This window comes from Candoia aspera, chromosome 4 (assembly GCF_035149785.1).
Source record: "Candoia aspera isolate rCanAsp1 chromosome 4, rCanAsp1.hap2, whole genome shotgun sequence".
Taxonomy (NCBI): Eukaryota; Metazoa; Chordata; class Lepidosauria; order Squamata; family Boidae; genus Candoia; species Candoia aspera.
The window spans coordinates 103,727,890-103,751,162 of record NC_086156.1 but is presented as its reverse complement, the minus strand read 5'-3'; the positions used below and the strand labels follow the sequence as shown (position 1 = coordinate 103,751,162).

The window sequence follows — 23,273 nt, the reverse complement described above, 5'->3', positions numbered from 1 at the left end:
GGCATTGGTCTGGATGATACCATGAAAGAAGACAACCAGTCCTGTCTGACAGAGTTTGTCCTGCAGGGCTTCTCAGATTTCCAGACTATGCAAGAACTTCTCTTTTGCCTGGTTCTAATGTTCTACTCCATGACCTTGATGGGCAACAGCCTGATTTTGATCCTCACCAGTCTCAGTCCTACCCTCCATACCCCAATGTACTTCTTCCTCTGGAACTTGTCCTTTCTGGAAATTGGTTACACCTCGACCATCAGCCCAAAGATGCTTGTGAATTTGTTATCAGAGAAACAGACTATATCCTTTTGGGGCTGTGGATGTCAAATGTGTTTCTTCATTCTCTTTGGTCTCACTGAGTGTTGTCTTCTTTGTGCTATGGCATATGACCGCTATGTTGCCATTTGCAAACCCTTGCAATATCCCTACATCATGAACTTCAGGGAGTGTGCTAAGCTTGCTGTGGCCTCATGGGCCATTGGGGTTTTTGTGAGTTTGGGGCAATCTACTTCCATCTTCACCCTTCCCTTCTGTGGGTCAAATCGAATCAGCCACTTCTTCTGTGATATTAAGCATGTTCTGAGACTGGCTTCTACCAACACTTACAAAGATGAATTGGCCATTTCCATACTAGCAGTTCTAATTATCCTGGTACCCCTTTTGCTCATCCTTTTTTCCTACATCCTCATCATCTCCTCTATTCTCAGGATGCCAGTGGCCAAGAACAGGAGCAAAGCATTTGCCACTTGTTCCTCCCATCTCACTGTTGTCTTCATTTTCTATGGAACCACAATTGTTACCTACATTCGTCCCAGCTCAGCACATTCCATGGACAATAACAGATTTGTCGCCCTGCTCTACACAGTAGTAACCCCAAGCTTGAACCCCATCATTTACAGCTTGAGGAATAAAGAGATAAAAGCTGCTTTCATGAAATCAGTAGCCAGGAAGCAGGTCTTCATGGAATAATCCAAGGATATCAATAGGTTTGATCTCTTCAACAGAATGCAGTTCTCATGCACATATTTAGGAGGTGGAATGGACTCCAGGTGATACCAGTGGCAGATATTGCTCTTTCCTCCAGAATGACTGAGAAGTGTGATAGATGTATTTAAACTAAGGAGAGAGCTCTGAAAGAAAATCTAAGCTCATTATTCTGATAAAATTCAAATAAAGGGTGGAGTGGCCACTTCCTTAAAAGGAAAGTGGCCAGCCAGCTCAGAAACTGTGCAGAAAAAGGGGACAAAAGGAAGGAGATAAAAGATGCTTTCAGATTAAAAAAAAACAGTAGCAAGGAAATGGATCTTCTTAATGTAATAATCCAAGCATATAGTTGTTTTCACCCCTTTATCAGATTGCAGTGCTTGTGCATGTGTTTACAAGTAAAAATGAACTCTAGAAGATGCTAGTAGCAGATGTTACCCTTCCCTCCCACATGACCCAGATTTGGAGAGAGATTTATTAAAAGAAGGGAAGAGCCCTGGCAGGAAACCTAAGTTTTTTATTCTGGTAAAACATAAGGAAAGGATTGACCGGCCACGCCCTTACAAGGAAGGCTGCCAGACAGTTCAGGGAATGTGGGGAGAAAGGGGGATGAAATAAGAAAGAGGCAGTGTGTAGGGGAGAAGGACCAAGGTCAGGTGCAGGGAGGATGAGACTTAGAGGTTCACTGCAAGAACAATGCCTGGGTGTCAACCACACCTCCTGCTGGGGAACAGGTGGCTCTTGGTCCACTGGGGTGTCAAAGGATGTTTTAGGGTTCTGTTTGAATCAGGGGCCATGACACAAGCGCATTGAAGGGCAGATTGATTTATTGACAGCTCTGGACTAAAGGGCATGCATAAAGGGGCATGGGGTTAAAGTCCCTCTTCTTAAACTTATTCAAATTAGAATAGACAGATTATGAGAAGTTCTTTTTTTAATGAATCTTTATTAATGTATTTAAATAAACATAAAATTACATACAAACAATAATATCTTACAATACAAAAAAGAGAAGAAGAGAAGAAAAAAAAGGGAGGAGGAGAAAAAGAAGAGAGAGAAATGAAAAAAATATATATATATAAAAATAAAAGAATAAAATGAGAAATAAATAAATAAATAGAAAGATTTGGGTTTCCAACTTTCTAGACGGTACAGCTTAATATCCTAGCGTATTATTTTTTTTCCTTAATTCTCTAAATTGCCTTCATTAATTCTAATAAGAGATTATATAATTAAAATAATTTGCTATTTACATACTATATGTTCATATTAACTTTTGAGTCCATTCCACATATTTAAAAAATGGTGTCCAGTCCTTTTGAAAATCTTCCATAGTTTTATCGTTTAATTGGTCCGTTAGTTTTGCCATTTGTGCCAAGTTTAGGGATTTAAGTATCCATTCTTCCACAGATGGGATTAATTCTTCTTTCCACTTTGCGGCATAAGTAATTCGGGCCGAAGTAATCAAATACAGTAGAAGTTTTCCATAGTTTTTTTCCAAATCTTTGTTCATAAAGCCCAATAAGTAGAATTCTGGTGATTTATCAATGTTTACTGTCAATACTTTACAAATTATATTATGTATAGATGACCAAAAATTTTTCGCTTTTTTACAGGTCCACCACATATGGTATAAAGTTCCAATTTCTTTTTTACATTTCCAACAAACATTTGACGTATTTCGAAACATTTTTGATAATTTTTCAGGAGTAATATACCACATGTACATCATTTTATAAAAATTTTCTTTTAAATTATAATTTAATGTAAATTTTAATCCCTTAGTCCACATTCTTTCCCAAACATCGTATTCAATATTGTATCCAAAATTTTTCTCCCATTTGTTCATACATTGCTTAATTTATACATTGAATATTCTCATTTGTAATAGCATTTTATATGTTTTAGAGATCATGTGGTCATTATTAGTATACATTTGTTCATCCCACCTGTTGGCAGAATGCAGGGAAAGCCTTTAGCCCAGGAGAGATCAGAAAAGTCACACACACCAGGCATTTCTATAAAAATAATTTATTTACAGAAAGCAAAACAAAAACAAAACATATTTAAAGGACTTAGCTCTCATTGAGAGCTACCTGGCTTGCTACATGCCAGCAGAGAGAAAAAAAAGAGGAAGTAAGAAACAAGTCCGGGCAGGTTCCTCCCCCCAGGCGATTTGCATCAAGCACGTGAAAGGAGACAATCAAATACAACCTCTTCACCCGGCCAAAATGTTTCGGTACAATAGCAGTCTTAATCGTTAGTAGGAAAACCTCAACACCACCAAGATAGTTTTTTTGTAAATTTGTAACTTTTGGCATCTATTTTAAATTGTTCTTTTAATTGAATGTATGTAAACCATTGACATGAATATCCTTCACTTTCCAGTTCTTCTCATGTCTTCAATGTAAATTTGGTCCCTTCAAATTTTATTAAATCTGAATATTTTAGCCACTTATGGTTTCCTATTGTTTCTCACCTTACAAAAGCTTCTTGTGGGGAAATCCATAGTGGTATTGTCAATGTTAAAATATTTATATTTTTCCCAAATTTTAAGAATGGACTGTCTAATACAATGATTATTAAATGTTTTATTTACTTTCAATTTGTTATACCATAAGAAGCCATGCCATCCAAATTTTAAATCATGTCCTGCTAAATTTAGTAATTTATAATCTTGTAGGGTAATCCATTCTTTTAACCATAATAGACCGCATGCCTCATAATATAACCTGAAATTGGGAAGACCCAAGCCTCCTCTTTCCTTATCCTCTTGTAGTAATTTGAATTTAATTCTTGGTCTTTTCCCTTGCCAAATAAATTTTGAAAGATCTTTTTGCCATAATTTAAATTTTTTATCAGTTATAAATATTGGAATGGTTTGAAATAAAAATAGCATCTTCGGCAAAATATTCATCTTAATTGCAGAGATTCGTCCCATAAGTGATAAGTTTAATTTTTCCCACCTCAATAAATCTTGTTTAATTTCCTTCCATATTTTAACATAATTATTTTGAAATAAATCATTAGTTTTGGCTGAAATCTCTATCCCTAGATATCTAACTTTTTTAACACTATTAAATCCTGATTTAATTTCTAATACATTCTGATTATTTTGTGGCATGTTTAAATTTATCATCGTTTTTTGATTATTTATTTTAAAACCAGCTAATTCTCCATATTCTTGTAGTGTCTTTAATAAGTAATCAATTAATATTAACGGGTTTTATAAAGTGATAACTAAATCATCCGCAAAGGCTCTTAATTTATATGTTTCTTGTTTAATCTTTATCCCTTCAATTCGATGATCCTTTTTGATAGCTTCTGTTAGAACCTCCAATACCAATATAAATAATAAAGGAGATAGCGGACAACCTTGCCTTGTTCCTTTTTCTATTTGACATTCTTGTGTTATCTCTTCATTGATCACAATTCTGGCTTTTTGAAATGTATAAATTGATTTTATTGCTTTTATAAATATATCGCCAAAATCCATCAATTCTAAAGCCTTAAGCATAAAATTCCAATTTAGCTTGTCAAAAGCTTTTTCAGCATCTAAAAATAACAACATAATCTGTTTTTCATTATGAAATTGGGCATACTCTATTATATTTAAAACCGTCCTTATATTGTTTTTTATATATCTTTGGGGTAAAAAACCATTTTGGTCATAATATATTATTTCTTGTAGTATTGTTTTTAGTCTTTCAGTTAGAATTAAAGGAAATATTTTATAGTCATTGTTTAATAACGAATTAGGTCTATAATTTTTGCATAGTGACGGGTCTTGTTTTTCTTTTGGGATTAGTATGATATTTGCCTCTGACCAAGATTTTGGTATTGGATTTCCTAACAGAATCGCATTCATTAAATCTTTAAGTGGTTGTTGTTGTTGTTGTTTATTCGTTTAGTCACTTCCGACTCTTCGTGACTTCATGGACCAGCCCATGCCAGAGATTCCTGTCAGTCGTCAACACCCCCAGCTCCCACAGGGACGAGTCCGTCACCTCTAGAATATCATCCATCCATCTTGCCCTTGGTCGGCCCCTCTTCCTTTTGCCTTCCACTCTCCCTAGCATCAGCATCTTCTCCAGGGTGTCCTGTCTTCTCATTATGTGGCCAAAGTATTTCAGTTTTGCCTTTAATATCATTCCCTCAAGTGAGCAGTCTGGCTTTATTTCCTGGAGGATGGACTGCTTTGATCTTCTTGCAGTCTAAGGCACTCTCAGAATTTTCTTCCAACACCACAGTTCAAAAGCATCGATCTTCCTTCGCTCAGCCTTCCTTATGGTCCAGCTCTCACAGCCATATGTTACTATGGGGAACACCATTGCTTTAACTATGCGGGCCTTTGTTGTCAGTGTGAGGTCTCTGCCCTTAACTATTTTATCGAGATTTGTCATTGCTCTTCTCCCAAGGATTAAGCGTCTTCTGATTTCCTGACTGCAGTCAGCATCCGCAGTAATCTTTGCACCTAGGAATACAAAGTCTTTCACTGCTTCTACATTTTCTCCCTCTATTTGCCAGTTATCAATCAAGCTGGTTGCCATAATCTTGTTGGGTTTTTTTGAGGTTTAGCTGCAAGCCAGCTTTTGCACTTTCTTCTTTCACCTTCATCATAAGGCTCCTCAGTTCCTCTTCGCTTTCAGCCATCAAAGTGGTATCATCTGCATATCTGAGATTGTTAATGTTTCTTCCAGCGATTTTAACTCCAGCCTTGGATTCCTCAAGCCCAGCATGTCGCATGATGTGTTCTGCGTACAAGTTGAATAGGTAGGGTGAGAGTATACAACCCTGCCGTACTCCTTTCCCAATCTTAAACCAGTCCGTTGTTCCATGGTCTGTTCTTACTGTTGCTACTTGGTCGTTATACAGATTCTTCAGGAGGCAGACAAGATGACTTGGTATCCCCATACCACTAAGAACTTGCCACAATTTGTTATGGGCCACACAGTCAAAGGCTTTAGAATACTCGATAAAACAGAAATAGATGATTTTCTGAAACTCCCTGGCTTTTTCCATTATCCATCGGATATTGGCAATTTGGTCCCTAGTTCCTCTGCCTTTTCTAAATCCAGCTTGTACATCTGGCAATTCTCGCTCCATGAACTGCTGAAGTCTACCTTGCAGGATCTTGAGCATTACCTTACTGGCATATGAAATGAGTGCCACTGTTCGATAGTTTGAACATTCTTTAGTGTTCCCCTTTTTTGGTATGGGGATATAAGTTGATTTTTTCCAATCTGATGGCCATTCCTGTGTTTTCCAAATTTGCTGGCACATAGCATGCATTACCTTGACAGCATCATCTCGCAAGATTTTGAACAGTTCAGCTGGGATGCCGTCGTCTCCTGCTGCCTTGTTATTAGCAATGCTTCTTAAGGCCCATTCAACCTCACTCTTCAGGATGTCTGGCTCTAGCTCACTGACCACACCGTCAAAGCTATCCCCGATATTGTTATCCTTCCTATACAGGTCTTCCGTATATTCTTGCCACCTTTTCTTGATCTCTTCTTCTTCTGTTAGGTCCTTGCCATCTTTGTTTTTGATCATACCCATTTTGGCCTGGAATTTACCTCCGATGTTTCTAATTTTCTGGAAGAGGTCTCTTGTCCTTCCTATTCTATTGTCTTCTTCCACTTCCGCGCATTGCTTGTTTAAAAATAATTCCTTATCTCTTCTGGCTAACCTCTGGAATTTTGCATTTAATTGGGCATATCTCCCCCTATCACTGTTGCCTTTTGCTTTCCTTCTTTCTTGGGCTACTTCTAGTGTCTCAGCAGACAGCCATTTTGCCTTCTTGGTTTTCTCTCTCTTTGGGATATATTTTGTTGCCACCTCTTGGACAATGTTGCGGACTTCTGTCCATAGTTCCTCTGGGACCCTATCTACTAAGTCCAGTCCCTTAAATTGATTCTTCACCTCCACTGCATATTCCTGAGGAATATTAGTGAGCTCATATCTAGCTGATCTGTGGGTCTTCCCTAATCTCTTTAGTCTGATCCTAAATTGTGCAAGAAGAAGTTCATGATCTGAACTACAGTCAGCTCCAGGTCTTGTTTTTACCGAGTGTATAGATGTCCGCCACCTTTGGCTGCAAAGGATGTAGTCAATCTGGTTTCGGTGTTGTCCATCTGGGGAAGTCCATGTATAAAGCCGTCTCTTAGGTTGCTAGAATAGAGTGTTTCTTATGCACATTGAGTTGTCTTGGCAAAATTCTATCAGCCTATGTCCTGCTTCGTTTTGTTCACCCAGGCCATGCTTACCTGTAATTCCAGGTGTCATTTGACTGCCCACCTTAGCATTCCAGTCTCCCGTGATGAAAATAACATCTCTTTTAGGCATGTTTTCCAGTAGGTGCAGCAGATCCTCATAGAACTGCTCTACTTCAGCTTCTTCAGCATCTGTGGTTGGGGCGTATATTTGGATCACTGTGATGTTAGATGGCGTGCCCTGAATTTGAACTGAGATCATTCTATCGTTTTTTGGATTGTATCCAAGCACTGCTTTAGCCACTTTACTATTAATTAGGAAGGCTACTCCATTTCTTCTGTGGTCCTCTTGTCCACAGTAGTAGATCTGGTGGTCATTTGATGTGAAGTGGCCCATTCCAGTCCATTTCAGTTCACTGACGCCCAGAATGTCTATCTTTAATCTTGACATCTCACCAATAACCACATCCAATTTGCCCTGGCTCATAGATCTTACATTCCAGGTTCCAATGGTGTGTTGATCCTTAGAACATCGGATTCGCCATTCACCACCAGCACCGTCGGCCACTAGCCATCCTTTCGGCTTTGAGCTAGCTGCGTCATCACGTCTGGGGCTAATTGAACTCATCCTCTGTTCCTCCCCAGTAGCATTTTGACCATCTTCCGACCTGGGGGTCTCATCTTTCAATGGTATACCGACATATCTCTGGTTGTACTGATCCATTTAGTTTTCACGGCAAGAATACTGGGGTGGGTTGCCATTACCTTCCCCAGGGATCGCATTTAGTCTGACCTCTCTGTCATGACCTTCCCGTCTTGGGTGGCCCTTCACGGTTTAGCTCATGGCATCATTGAGGTGCTCAAGCTCCAGCACCACGACAAGGTAACGATCCTTTGCTGAAGCTTTAAGTGGTAACAAAATTTTATCTTGAAAATATTTATAATAACCTGCTGAAAATCCATCGGGACCTGGAACTTTGCCTGTTTTCAATTTTCTAATTGCCTCTATAATTTCCTGGGTTGTGATGGGATTGTTAATTAATGCTTTTTGGTCTTTAGTTAATTTCTTTAAGTTTTGTTTTAATAAATAGTTCTCAATTTTATCAATTGAAATTTCTTGTTTCTTATATAGGTTTGTAAAGAATTTATGAAATGCCTTTTTAATTTTTTCATTGTCAACTAATTCTTTCCCATTTTCTCGAATTTTAGGAATATTTTTTTTTTCCTTTTCTTTTCTTAATTTGTAGGCTAACCATTTTCCAGCTTTATTAGCATATTCAAAATTTCTTTGTTTAATATATCTCAATTTTCTTTCAATTTCATCTGTTGTGAGTATTTTTAATTGCTGCTGTAAAATTTTTATTTGATGATTTATACCTTCATCTGATGGTCTTATTTGAAGATTTTTTTCTTTTATCTTAATTTGATCAAGAACCGTTTGAATTTTTTGTTGTGTTTTCCTCTTTAAGCAACTATTTAAATACATAAAATATCCTCTCATATATGCCTTGCTAGTATCCCATACTGTCCCAATACTCACTTCATTATTTAAATTCCATTCAAAGAATTCTTTTAATTTCTTTTGGCAATCTTCTACAAGTTCTTTGTTTCTCAACAAGGTTTCATTTAATCTCCACCTATAACTTTTTGGGTGGAGTTTTATAACCAATTGAACTGGATTATGGTCTGAGAAGGATTGGGGGAGAATTGATACATTTAAAATGTTATTTGCCAAATTTTTAGATAACCATATCATATCGATCCTGGAGAACGATTTGAATCTGTCTGAATAAAATGTATAATCTCTAGCCGTACTGTTTTTATATCTCCAGGCATCTACAATAGGCAAATTTTCTGACATATCAAAAAAAGATTGGGGCAATTTTCCTTGATTTTTTTTTATTTGTTGTTCAGATTTTCTGTCAATAATTGGTAAGGTAACTCTGTTCCAATCTCCCATCATAATCCAATTGTTATAGGATAATTCAGAAAGTTCATTTGATAAATTTTGATAGAATTTATTCTGATTATCATTAGGGGCATATACTCCAACCAATATTGCTTTAGAATTTTGTAGTTCTAGAAAGAGAGACCCATAACAGATGTTCTTGGGGATGTCCATGTAAAATGAGTGGCTGAAGATACAGATTAACTGAAAGAAAGCAAGAGAAAGCAACTGGGAGTTAAGGAAGTGAAGGCAAGTTTAGTTTTTAAAATGGAAGTACAGGTAGTCCTTGCTTAATGACCATTCATTTAGCGACTGCTTGAAGTTATGACTGCTTTGCTTAGCAATGGAGTTGCTGGTCCCAATTAGGGTTGTTAAGCGAGGACTGCCTGTAGACATATTCAAGAAGATAACAATGCTATCACTGGCCACTAGTCACACTAACAATGGTTAGATGGATTCATGATACATAGAAATTATGTGCCACCAAATATCTGTGCCTGGGGACGTTCTGCTGGTGGGCTTCCCAGAAACATCTGGCTGGCCACAGCATCTGGACTAGAGGGTATCATGCTGTAGGGATTGTTCTGAACTGGGGCTTGGCAAACTTTTGGAGCTGGTAAGTATGCTGAACGTTTTGTGGGCCTGTTGTGGACACTTGCAAAACGTGTGTGTGCACGGGTGGGATTGCTGATTCACAAAACAACTGTCAAGGTAGTGTGACCACTTGCATAACACTGTTTTCCAGAAGGCAACATGCTGAAATTCTCTCCTCCCCTCAACCTTCAGCCCACGGCCTTCTATCTGTTGCTTTGCTTTTCTGCAGAATAGTAGACACAACGGCACCAAGCACCGAGCGGCTGCCAACCCCCATTTTTACTGTTTTGCAGAAAAACTTTACGGTTTACCAAGGTCTGACAGACATTCTTCTCAACCAAGAGGCTGGTCTTTGGCTTTGCTACATGCCAGCTTCTATCTTGAATTATTACGTAGGTGATTTGGAAAGAAAGAATCTAAAAGTAAAATACGGTCAATACGGTATTATCTACCCATGTTCAAGTCTTGCCAGATACTTGTCCTCTTCGATAGGGTGGTGCAACGCTTTCCATTTGAAGGCAACCACATGCTTTGCAGCAGAAGCTTTTAAAGCGTCAGCGCCTTTTCCCAGGACTGTGCGGCCCCTGCATCCCTGCGTGCTTTGAAATACCGTTTTGTCTTCACCCCCACAGCGTTTAGAGTTGCAACGTCTGTGCGACATTTGGGACCAGATGCTTGTTTTAAACTCTACCAACGCCTTCCTCAGCATGGTGACAGACAGATGTGACAGGGCTATAGCTCTGAAATGAACTGCATTTGGACTCGACTTTCTGGGAAGTAGAGCTGCAACACAACTGGAGGGCCCCAAGTTGGGGGAAATTGTTCTAGGATTGGAGCTCATTGTGCAGTTGTGCAGCTCAGCAGAGGTTTATTTAAAAGTGGCTTAGCTAGCCTCCCCTTGTGGAAATTACAACCTCCCTCCCTCCTGTTTTCCATAATGGAATTTAGGGATAGTAGGAGGAGGGAGAAAAGGGGGTGTTTCTCAACCTTGGCAACTTTAAGATGTGTGGGCTTCAATTCCCAGAATTCCCCAGCCAGACTTGCAATTATGGGAGTTGAAGTCCACGCATCTTCAAGTTGCCAAGGTTGAGAAATACTGCTCTAAAATAACAATAAAAAACAATCTATAAACGCGATAGGTATGGATGGATGGATGGATGGATAGATGATAGATAGATAGATAGATAGATAGATAGATAGATAGACAGACAGACAGACAGACAGACAGACAGACAAGAATAAGGCTTTGCAGGGTTGTCACTGGTTAGTGTTTAGACAGGAGACCACCAGAAAATATCAGGACTGTAGGTTAGACTGGCAAGTTAAAAAAAATTATAGAAGGTAACAAATACTATTTAAAGAAATGTCACCGATGAGTCCGCGTTATCAGAAGCTGAGCTTGACTAGAGGGAGACCTGACATGATTTTGCGCTAAACTACGTGAAAGGCCAAGCTGAAGGGGCTTTCTTGGCGCCAGAGACTGTGGGCATCTCACACATTCCTCCTCCCCTCCCAAGGCCCAGCGGCTGCGACTGGAGCAAAACCTCTCTGCCCAGTTCACGGAGCTTCACCAGTGGCTTCAGGAGAAAGAGGCAGCGCTGATCAGAGAGATCCGGAGGGAGGAAGAGCTACTTCTGAGCGAACTGGACAGGAACCAGCGGAATAGCCAAGAGCAAATCCACATGGCCGATGAGCAAATAGCTAAGATCCAGGCTCGGCTTGCAGAGGAATCAGATCCTGAAAGTTTCCTTCAGGTCAGTGCATTCCTCAAGCAGCCTCTCTCTCTCTCTCCTCTCTCTCTGTGCGCACGCGCATATGTCTTCCTCTTGTATTTCCACCGTTCAAGATCACACGCAGAGCCTTCCTTGAACCTGACCCAAGGCTTTCCAGTCTTGCAATCAGGCCACAGCCATGTTGTGTCTAACGGTCTTTAAGCCAACACAGTGTTTTCTTTCCAAAGAATCTCTAGACCTCCGGAAGTTGCCATCTAACCAAGCCTGGCTCAGTTGTGTGATCTTCCTGCAAAAAGGAATATTTACTCTCCACTGCGCAGTCTTCAAATACTTGAAAGGCTCTCGCAAGGAAGAGGGTATGGGTTTGTTCTCCTTAACCCCCAAGGGTAGGAGAAGAACCAGTGGGTGGACGCTGTATAGTCTACAGAGAGAACCACGCCCCAAATAAGGAAGAATTTCCTGCCCATGAGAGCCATTAAACAGTGGAATAGTCTGCCTCCAACTGCTTTAGAGTTGTGGAGGCTCCATCAGTGGAGGTTTTCAAGCAATGGTGGGACAGCCATTCACGTGAGACGGTACGAGAACTCCTGCCCTGGGTAGGGGATTGGACTAGAAGATCCCCAAGAACGCTTCCAGCCCAACGATTCTATGATTCATTTGGAAAGTTGGTTGCATCCCTCTTTCTTCCATTAGATGAATGTTGGAGGATCAGTTTAAGAAATGTCCATGGGCCAAGGAAGACAGGAAAGTATTCTTAACAGCTGGCCTTTCTCTGATCATTCTTCCTATCTCCTTCCACAGGATATCAAAGCCTTCATAGGAAAGTGAGTATGTTTTCTTGCTCAACCAGTTTCCTTATGCTCTGTTGGGCCTTTATAACTTGGGTGGGCTTTCTGCTAAGCAGCATTAATTTGGCTTATTTATAGTAACTACAATATAGTCTGCTGCTGTTTGTCTGGCTTGGGGCTTTTCCCCTCTGCTGAGCTGCTCTGCACTCCTTCTTGAATCAGTAGGAGACTATACCAGCATGACATCGGCAGTTCTCACTGCTGATCCTTGTCGCCTCTGATTCCAGATTCCAGGATCTGCCCAAAAATATTAGTCATAAACAAATCTCAGGGCAACCCTGAAGGACTGCTGTGAGGATAAAATGAGGGCTGATTCCTCAGTAGAGCCGGTTTGCTGTAGTTGGTAAAGGTACCAGGCTAGAAACCGGGAGACCGTGAGTTCTAGTTTTTGTCTTAGGCCCGAAGCCAGGGTGACCTTGGGCCAGTTGTGCGCTCTCAGCCCTAGGAAGGAGGCAATGGCAAACCACTTCTGAAATCTTGCCAAGAAAGTTGCAGGGACTTGTCCAGGCAGTCACCAAGAGTCAACACTGACTCAAAGGAACAACAACAACAAAAGATTCCAGTGCATCATTTTAAACCCCCCAAGGAAAGGTGGGATCAGGGTTTCTCAGCCAGGGTTCTGTGGAACCCTGGGGTTCTGCAGGAGGTCACTAGGAGTTCCCTGGGAGATCATGGTTTATTTAAAAATTATTTCAAATTCGGGCAACTTCACATGAAAGAGCTAAGTTTCATTCTTTATTTTTTAGTTTAAGAACACTGTTACTGTTAATGCACATATACAGGCCTACCCATGAAATGACTATAATAATTTTGTGACTTCTGGCCTATATTTGAACCTGAATATGCAGGGGTTCCCTGAGGCCTGGAAAATATTTCAAGGGTTCCTCCAGGATCAAAAGGTTGAGAAAGGCTGGCAGGGATACTTAGAGAGCCTCAGAAATTCCCGGATAAGTCCACCAGATGGCGATCAAGAGCCAGCCACAGCATCCTACAGATCTTACTGTGTTTTCCTTTCTTTGCAGAGACTGTCCCAGGGAAGACAAAGGAAGTCCGCTGCCTGTGATTTCTCGTGATTTCAGTTTAGGTCAGTTCAAAGGGCCTATTCAGTACATGGTCTGGAGAGAGATGTTGCTGGCCTTAAGACCTTGTGAGTATCATGGGGGAACAGCAGGAAAATTGCAGCAAAGCTGAGTGAATTCTTTTGTGATGATTTGATAGCGCACAACTCATTTCAACTCTGGATCATGGTAAGGGTGGCATAATGGTTACAGCAGTGTTTCTCAACCTTAGCAACTTTAAGATGTGTGGACTTCAACTCCCAGAATTCCCCAGTCAGCCGTGGCTGGCTGGGGAATTCTGGGAGTTGAAGTCCAGACATCTTAAAGTTGTCAGGGTTGAGGAACGCTGGGCTATGGTATTAAACTAAGAGCCGGGAGGCTTGGCTTTTAATCTCAGCTCAGGCCGGTAGTTTGCTGCAGCCTTGCCTAAAATGGGCTTCTTTCTCTGTTGTGGAGTACAGCTCCCATCAACTGCAGATAACCAATGTTATGGTTGGTTCCCAGGCCGATAAGGATTCGGGAGGCTGTAACTGTAATGATTGCCTGTCCTAAAACACCATCAGACTCATGAACAGGTTCATAAAGATATCTGATTTATTAAAGAATAGTATGCAGGATCACAAAGAAAGCTGAGAATGGGAAAAGCACGCCAAATGCAAACTAAAAAACCCTCGGTACAAACGAGATCCCTCCCCTGTGGAATCTTCCCAGGCTCACAATCCCAGGTGCTCCTAACGGCCTCTGCTGGTCCGCGGGAAACGTCCTTGAGCAGAGCCCATAACCCAAACACATTCCATTGAAATGAACCTAGACACAGAGCTTGGCACAAGGTTGCACAGCAGCTCCCTCCCAACAGAAACACGCGTCAGCACCATGGCATGTGAAAGGTTACGATGTACAGGGCACATTGAAACAGTGAACATGACAGTAACATAAATAGCCAGATGCGAGCTTCTCCATTATCAGTGAAAAGACACACCTCTTTTCCAGATCAGAGGAAAGCTGTTAGAAAGGAAATCAGAACGTTTCAGTTGTAATGCACCCACTGGATCTAAATGGTTCAGTAGCTGGAGTTGTAACCCCATCCTTTTCAATGCTGCTCAAGTGGGCTCTGCAAAAATTGTGCCTGGAAAGCATCATGTTTAGGCAGCTGCCAAAGAGCGTAACAGTATGCTTAAGGCTTATGGATGATGGGAATTCTAGTGCCCAACATCTGGATGAAACCAGGTTGAGGACAGCAGGCTCGAAGACGGACCTTCAGCCTGGCACCATCTTTCAGCTTAACCTATTTCACAGAATGATGAGGACCAAGGTGAAAGGTCCATGGGTACAAGTGAGGTGTAACTACTCCCAGCTCTTTGGAAGGATTGCAAGATCCCACCTTCCTTCCCACTTCAGAATTTGTTTCCATCTTTTTTGGAGGGGATTGTAATGTTTACTAACATTCAAAGCTGCCCCAAAGCTGAACTTATTAGATTCAGAGCTTTTGCAAGCTGGCAAAAAACTCAGAGCTTTTCCATGCTGGCTCGCGCTTTGCAAAACATTTAGCCACACAGGGATCATATAACCTCTATTGTGGAAAATGCTTTTTGCTGAGAACTGTTCTGCTGATTCTGCCTGACCTTTGCTGAAGTGGACTTCCTTTGTTCTTTTGCAAGTGGTTTGACCTCTACTTGCACACCATCATTAGAGGATTATTTCAAATGTCTTCAGAGCAGAGCAGTGCAGGAAGAAATCCACTTTTAGAACTTGGAAAAGATGCCTTCAGGGAACTGGGATTCTATACCATACCTACTAAGAGTAGCTCATCAGTCAGACAGCTGGAAAGATCATGTGTGTGTCCAGAGAAACAACAACTAATAAAGTTAGTGTGGTGGTTCTGTGTCCCAATTTCATTGAAATATGGCTAGTTTTTAGTATGAAAATAACAGGATTTCTTGGTTGGCATTGCTGAAAACTGATTTGAAACTGAGTTGTCTGCTTGGCATAGACATGCTTTTTTAAACATCTTTTTGGGGGAAGATTTCAAAAGCTGAGCTGGCAAATACAGATAACCCCCTTATTGTTCTTATCCCAACAGTCCCCTCCCATATAACCTTGGATCCTGCCACCAACCATCCCAACCTTGTGCTCTCCAAGGATCTTGACACTGTGCATGTGGAAGATAACCCTGAAGAAGAGGTCCCTGATGGTCCTGAAAGATTTAGCAAGTCTGTATGTGTGTTGGGTGCTCAGGGCTTTACTTCAGGACGCCATTATTGGGAGGTAGAAGTTGGGAATAAAACTAGCTGGGATATTGGGGTGGCCAAGGAGTCGGTGAACAGGAAGGAGGCTAAGGTGACTGTCAAGCCCAGCAATGGTTTTTGGGCCATTTGGCTACGGAATGGCAATGAATACAAGGCCCTTGACTCTCCCTCCAGGCAGTTGTTTCTCAAGACCAAGCCTCAGAAAGTGGGGGTCTATTTGGATTATGAAGGGGGACAGGTCTCTTTTTATGATGCTGACACCATGACCCATATTTTCACCTTTCTGGATGTCTTCTCCAAGTGCCTGTACCCCATGTTTAGCCCTGGGGTCAACAAAGATGGCCTCAATGGTGAACCTCTCCGTCTCCTGTCCCCACGGATCTGGCAAGAACTGCGTAAGAGTTATTGGGCTTTGCCTTGACTTTATTTCAGTTGTGAATAGTCTGAAAATGCCTATCATGTCATGTTGTTGAAGCTTGGTGGAACTGAGTGTATTCATGAAGCCACATGACAGTTGGCTTGAACTTTCCAAAGGACATCTGGAGAAGAACATTCAAGAAGAGATGAGGTTTCCACAAAGTCAAGCTTAATCAATCCGCAGGTTGTGAGGGTCTCTGTGGCAAGCTTTGAGATTAGGACTACCTACAATGGATGCTCTTCTGCAGACTAGATTTCCTAATTCTTGACTATACTAACAGGCGGGTTTCAGCCTGCATTTTGTTTGAAAACCCTGTGCTCTTACTCACTTATGACAGTGAACTATGCCTCCACATTCTTATTTTATGGAACCAGCATTCCTTGCAGATGTTTTCCCCCCACTGAGTATTTAGTGCCTTAAAATTTGTGTTTAGGAGATTGTATGTCTTCATTTGGAAGACATTTTGAGAAGGAGAAGCTTCTCATAGGCAGCAGATACTTCTGTGGCTCATTCTCCTTGAAAGGAAATGCTAGAAGTAGATTTTTCCACCTCTGTAAGTCAAACAATAAGAAAACAATAACAACATTCTGACTGCCAAAAGACAATGGGGGGCATGTCATAGCCGATTGCTTCTGGGAGAGGAAGGACACCTGTTTACTGATGAAGCCTCATGGGGAATGAAGCAATGTAGAAAGACACCGGTTGAGTCAGCCTGGGATTTTCTTCCCCGACAATAGATTGGATCATGTTTTCAAAGGTAAGAGCAACTTTCTGTGATCCTGAACAGAGAGATGTTGTCTTAATTTTTTTTATATAACTTCAAGATTTAAAAATATTGTTAGAAAAAGGATTTTGGGTTCCAACGGGTTCTAGCTGTGTTGTTTGCAGTTGCTCGTGAAGGCCAATTTGAGAGTTGCTTGTTTGATAGAATCTCAGATAAAACAATCAATTTTTCTTTCCAAGAGGCTGGAATAATTCTGTGCACTTCACTGCTTGTGATGGCAAACATTCCATGCGGAGGTGCATCTGGAGAACCTCATAGTGATTCACTTGGAATTTGTAGGAAATTGTGACTGGCTATATAGAATAAGTTACATTAATATTTTATGTACCCAAATAAACATAATCAGCTTAAGATTTTAAATGTATTTATTACTACCATTTCTATCTTCCTCTACTCCACCCAATTCTGCTTAATGGTCTAATGGTTTTAATCTAGAGATCTTCCACTCTAGACCAAAGTTAGACTGTAACCCAAGTCCTTCCTTCCAAAGAACTTTGAGAGAAGCCTATGGTGGAATCTATAAGCTGGCACTTTTGGCTTTATCGTTTATGGTAAGTTTTCCTCCAAAATTCAGTAGAATGAACTGAAGTTAAAGCTTAATTTGTCTTCTTTTTGTCACTAGCAGGAATTCCCCAAATATGGTCTTAGGACTTAAAAAGAACTGGGAGGTTTATGAAGCTCAGGTTTATTCAGGTTCAGACATGGCTAGATGCATACGTTGCACCAAGCCATGGTTTCTTTTAAACAAAATATAGTGAATAAAGTACAATTGGGCTCTGTGTGTGTGTGTGTGTGTGTATCTGTGTGCATGCATACATGCACCACCCTTGTTTTCTCCTTTTTTCTTACTTCTATGCATTACCCTACAGGTAGCGTGAGAGGTTAGAGCGTGTCACCAGCAAGGAGACAGAAGTTCATCTTTGTATTAAACAGCGGCAGCAAACAGAGAAATGGATAATTTATCATTGGTGATTCTTTGTTGTCTCTTATGTTTGCAGATGAGTCATTATCTGATATGAACTATGTCCAATCAGTCTTCGCTGGTGAGTGAGTTCATCTTTGCTGGGTTTTCTGAACTGCCACAACTGCGGGCGACCCTCTTTGTTCTGGTTTTATCCATGTATGCCATGTCCCTTGCTGGAAATACTGTCATCACCACTGTGATCAGGCTCAGTCCGACCCTTCATACACCCATGTACTTTTTCTTGACCAACCTTTCGCTCTTAGAAATATGCTACACAACTGCCATTGTTCCTAAGATGCTAGCAAGCCTGATGTCAGAGCATGGGAAGAATGCTCTCTGGGGCTGCGCTACCCAGATGTATTTCTTCACCCTGTTTGGAATTACAGAATGCTGTCTCCTTGCAGCCATGGCCTATGACCGCTATGTGGCTATCTGTAACCCCTTGCGTTATTCCACCATCATGAACCCAGCAGCCTGTGTCCAGCTCTCAGTAGCCTCCTGGTCAGTGGGACTGATGGTGGGGCTGGGTCAGACCAACTATGTCTTTAGCTTGACCTTCTGTGGCCCCAATAGGATCAACCACTTCTTCTGTGACATCCCCCCACTCCTGACACTGGCTTGTGGTGACACCTCCAGAAACGTAATTGCCGTATATATGGTAGCTCTCCTTTTTATTACAGCACCTTTCCTGCTGATCCTTACCTCTTATGTCTATGTTGTCATCTCTGTTTTGAAGATGCCATCAGCTGAGGGCCGTCAGAAAGCTTTCTCCACCTGTTCCTCTCACCTCATTGTGGTCTCGCTATTTTATGGGTCAGGCATTATCACATACCTTCGGCCCAAATCCAGCTATTCGGCCGAGAGTGACAAACTGTTGGCCCTGTTCTATACAGTTGTGTCATCCATGCTGAACCCCATAATTTACAGCCTGAGGAACAAGGAGGTTAAGGTGGCTCTGAGAAGAATGATAAGCAACAAATTGTGCTGTTCAGAAGAACAAAAGTGACTGTTATTGGAATGGTTCGGCATCCTGTGACCTCCTGCACTTATCCACATAATCCTTCCTTGAATATTTTTTCCTGACAAAAACTAGTTATCACCTACATTTTTATACATTTTTATATTTTTGTGTCTCTACTGAGACAAGTATGGGACAAGTACATAACACCAATCGAAGAGAGTATAAATCTTGGTTAGTTGTTACTCCTTGGCAAGAAAAGTAATCTGAATGATTGTAATCTAGCTATGAACGTTGGGATCCTTCCTTTTTTGTCCACCAAAAGTTTTTGTCTGTGAGTGTGTTTCTTACACCAATCAGTTACATGTACTTGTTTTGGCTGTCTGGCACTCCCCCCTCCCCACCCCAACCAGCAGGAGTTAGGGTTGGGGTTGGGGTTTTAGGGTTGTTGATCAATGGCTGAGAGCTACCTCTGCAAATGTATGTACTCACGCCATAATCACAACGAGGCTATCACACCAATCGATCGTGTCCGTAGCGGGCAAAACCTTTTTGGACACGAGATTTTAGCCCTAGTGGTGGGCAAAAAAGGAACAAAGGCCCAGACTGGCCCTCTGAGAGAAGGATTTCATCTGCTGTTAGTAACCTTGTATGAGTTGTTCCAGGCAATTTTTAAGGATGGATGTTTGAAACCCATTTCTGTAAATTGTCAGAGTGGTTGAGCTAACATCTGCACAGATGTCAATCAGTTGCAAAGCAGCCAATGAACACCAGCCCATGGGTCTAAAACAGGCATAGGGAACCTGTGATCCTTGAGAGGTTTCTGAATTACACTTAGTAGCCCATTGGCCAGCCCTGTGAGATCGTGAGGAAGGAGTTGCAGACTATCTGGAGGCCCTGAGTTCTGTATCCCTGTTCTGAAATCGATTGTGAAATAGCACAACCCTGGAATAATCCCACTTCTGTTGACAATTATTCCTTGTTAAAATGCATGATCCTCTCTCTTTAGTGCCCCGTTAGGCTAAATTGTAGATTTTTGTGAACACTTCATCTGCTTATTTGTTGTCCAATAGACAGGATGCATTTTAGAGTAACTGGATGTTCCTTTGTCCTCCTCAGGATTCAACGTAGTTTAGCTGAAATGAGAGACTTTCACCTGTGCTGCGTGTGTTCAGTTTACCTTTTGTCTTCCATTTTGTTTCTCTTATTTTAGCTGGTATCTCATTTTATTTCTATGTTTTCGGTTATGTAAAGCTGGTCAATGACTGAAAGAAAGTACTTTGGTTCTTCCTCTTCCTCTTCCTCTTCTTCCATAGGTCTTTTCCCTTGTTCTGCAGAATGGAAGTGAATATTAAGTTTGCACTCTTGAAAGGTCTTGTAGGCACCCCCATGCACATACTCTTTCTCTTAGCTTTGTTCAAATGGAGATGGTAGTATAAACATTGTGGTCTACAGAAACACTGGAGGGAAGTATCCCCGGCAGGTGGCACCACCTAGTTAAAGGATCAGCCATCAGCTTATGGATGGAGAAGCATTGGGAAGTCTCGGCTGTAGGCTGGAGTGGGAAGCCAAAAAAAAAAAAGAAATCCTGAAAGAAAGCAGGGACACACCACTCCTGTTTCACAGCCAAGAAAACCTCATCTATTTGTTTTAATGCTTAGTTTTAGTCTGGACTGTAACAGTATTAATGTGGCAATTAGTGTTGTGTATTTTCTTTAAAGCTGTAAGTTGCTTTGACTGTCAAATAGATAGAACGGTGGGGTATAAATCCGTTGAAGTGTATGATCATCAGGAGCTCAGGTTGATTTGAGGGAGTCTTCATTATTTAGGGGCGCATAGATACTGGATCCTCATCTGCTCAACCTACACTTTCAACCCTGATTGCTATAAGGCATTTTTTAAATTAGAAGAACCTTTCTAAAATTAAAAGAATCCTTGTGTATCACACTGGGTGTTGCATTGCATCCTGACATAGAATGCTGCAGATCAAGCCAAACATCCCCTGACCCCAAAACGTCTTTCTGGGGGGGGAAAGTGCTAACTCAGCTATACGGTGGCTCTTTAGGCCACTAAATTGCCTGGTGCCCCAATACACTTTCCTGGGAAACTAAACTCTCAGCTCAGCCATCAAACTGTTTAGAAGTCCAAGGAATGCTGATTGGCTGAGGAAAGATACTAGGAGGTGAACAGTATATCCTGGGAAACAAGGACAGTCTGAGATCAAGTAACCCACTAGAAATCAACTCAGTTCCTGGAATGCTGCCTTTGTGTTCTTTCAAAACCCCCACTGTCTGGGTAATCCTGGCCATTATTACGTAACTGCCTCCTTGACCTCACTGGATAGATGATGTGCTCTACCAGTCAAAAAGCTTGTTGTTGTGCCCAGTCACTCTCATTTCTGTAAGTCCAGAAAGGGGACTGTAACCATCCTCTCTTAATGTCTGTCTTTGCCCCCAGTGCTGTCAATAAACCAATTTGTGCATCAATGTCATTGTGTCCTGGTTTCTGGTTTAAAGCTATGTCTGGGAAATTTCTCCTACAATCCTTCATTTTAAAGAAACTTCCTCATTCTCATGCTGTCAGTTTTCCTACAAAATTTAGGAGGAGTGTAGCCCTCAGTCCTCTGTTACATTTTTGTCTTTAACCAGATCAGCCAATACATAACTCAAGATTTGTAGTTCACCCCCTGTTATTTTGCTTGGAGGTGAAGGAGCTGGGAAAGATGTAACCACCCAGCATAATCCCAGTTATGGAGGGCCAGCTGGAAAAAATGGTCTAAGGCTGTAGATGTTCCAGATATATTCGGTCAACACATTCATCACCCACCTATCTACCAATACTCATGGATGGGTCCCTTTTTTGAGCTGAGGGCTGTTCCTGGCCTTTGGATGATCTGCCAGAGGCCATGGTCCGAGGTTTAAATTCATTTGACATTTAGGTAATGTCATACAGATAATGCAATGACTTCCTATGTATTTAGTAATTTCTCCTTTCTGTCACATAAAAAGATTACAATTTAGTGTCAGGTTTCGGATGGGCTTTGTGGTCTCCAACTGAAGAGACTACATGGGGGCATGAATGAATGAATGAATGAATGAATCTCCTTTCAACTGGCTTAATTGCCCTTGAAGTGGACGCTTTGTCAATGGGATACTTAGTTTTGCTTGTTAATTCAGATCATCTTGAAGCAATAATGGTCTGAACCTCTTCCGAGTTGTGCAGGTTGACCATCCAGTCATGTCAGGGACAGGCAAGCAATATTTTGGCAGCTGTTTGTTTGTTCTTCTTAAATGACCTACCAAGTGGGTGCGCTGGATGTGTGTGTGCGTGTGTGTCTGACCTGCCTCCCATGACCACTTTTATTCTGTTTTGGAAGGGGAGTGAGGTTTTTCATCTGGAATGCTCAGCCAAACAATCGGGTTACACTTCTTTTGAATACAGCCTTCCTCTGAAAAATGGTGGAAAATGGCAATGGTTTCTTGGTGCTATTACAGATAGAATCATACACTAAGCCAATCTGAAACCAAATAACTCACATTACGTCTGAATACAGATGTCCCCAAACTTTTGGGCTTGGTGCTTTCCTGCCAAAATGTGGCAGTGTGGTCTCCAAGGGTTGCAACAGAGGGGAGTCGTGCACCCCGAGGACCTTGGGTTGCCCACCCCCCAAGTCGGGCCAAGGTGTATTCAAAGAGCAGTCCAGTCCTCACCATGGAGGTACTACTTCAGTACGGGTGGGACTATAGAGGAGGAAAACCACTTCCTTCTCTCTGATGGAGCCCAAGAGAAGATCTATGACTTTGAGCCATTGGGGCTCAGGAGATACCATTATTCACCTTGTTACACTTCTGAGTCTCTTACAGGAAACTCTCCATTGTCAGAGGAAATGAGGATCTTGTCATTAATTTCATTATACTTAATAATGCCTGCTGAGATTTGTTCACCAAGATAAACAGAACTTGCATCATTTACCTTTGTTTTCTTTCCTCCTCATTGTTCTTTAGCCCTTGGAGTTCATTAGCTGTAAAACTTTTATATGTAAACAGAGTGGACACATGGCACTGAGCCATGATTTGTTAAATTGTGCTTAATTAATGCACCATAATCATTCACACAGCACTTTAAATTGTAAAGCATGTTTAGAAACTATTACAGATAGAGTCATACACTAAGCCAATCTGAAACCAAATAACTCACATTACGTCTGAATACAGATGTCCCCAAACCTTTGGGCTAATGGGAACGTTTAGAAAGTTGTGGGGACTGTCACAAAATGGCCACGAAAGGAGACATAATCCTACCTCCACTTCCTGCAGGATGTTTCTATTTCCACCGCTTATTTCCTCAGAAAGATGGACACAATTCCCCCACAAGCACTGAGTTGCTGCCATTCATCATTTTTATTCTTTCCAACTCAATGGAACGTGGGAAAGATATTAGTAAAGGAGGATCAAGGGTCTGTCAGTCAGCAGACTAACTTTCCAAAAACAGAATGGAACCAAATTTGGCCTGGGGAAAGAAAACATCCAAAA

At 41.3% G+C, this 23,273-nt stretch overlaps 3 protein-coding genes across 4 annotated transcripts; all 3 read left to right on the top strand.

Annotated features, from left to right (window-relative positions):
- The first annotated feature begins 21 nt into the window (after nt 1-21).
- On the top strand, nt 22-963 carry LOC134496795 (olfactory receptor 10AG1-like). Its single transcript, XM_063302507.1, has one exon. The coding sequence runs from the start codon at nt 22-24 to the stop codon at nt 961-963; it is 942 nt and encodes a 313-aa protein (XP_063158577.1).
- Nucleotides 964-10,097: 9,134 nt separating this feature from the next.
- Nucleotides 10,098-16,038, top strand: LOC134496794 (zinc-binding protein A33-like). The gene is made up of 5 exons (XM_063302506.1): nt 10,098-10,124; nt 11,250-11,486; nt 12,267-12,289; nt 13,336-13,460; nt 15,452-16,038. Exons 1-5 carry the CDS (start codon nt 10,098-10,100, stop codon nt 16,036-16,038), a joined length of 999 nt encoding a protein of 332 aa, XP_063158576.1.
- Nucleotides 16,039-17,292: 1,254 nt separating this feature from the next.
- On the top strand, nt 17,293-18,890 carry LOC134495794 (olfactory receptor 10AG1-like). Of its 2 annotated transcripts, none has more exons than XM_063301449.1 (2): nt 17,293-17,370; nt 17,818-18,890. In XM_063301449.1, exon 2 carries the CDS (start codon nt 17,842-17,844, stop codon nt 18,787-18,789), a length of 948 nt encoding a protein of 315 aa, XP_063157519.1. In that variant the 5' UTR covers nt 17,293-17,370; nt 17,818-17,841; the 3' UTR covers nt 18,790-18,890. The 2 variants fall into 2 exon arrangements, with proteins under 2 accessions (XP_063157519.1, XP_063157520.1); XM_063301450.1 differs by having other exon boundaries at nt 17,326-17,374; nt 17,693-18,890.
- The last annotated feature ends 4,383 nt before the right edge of the window (nt 18,891-23,273 follow it).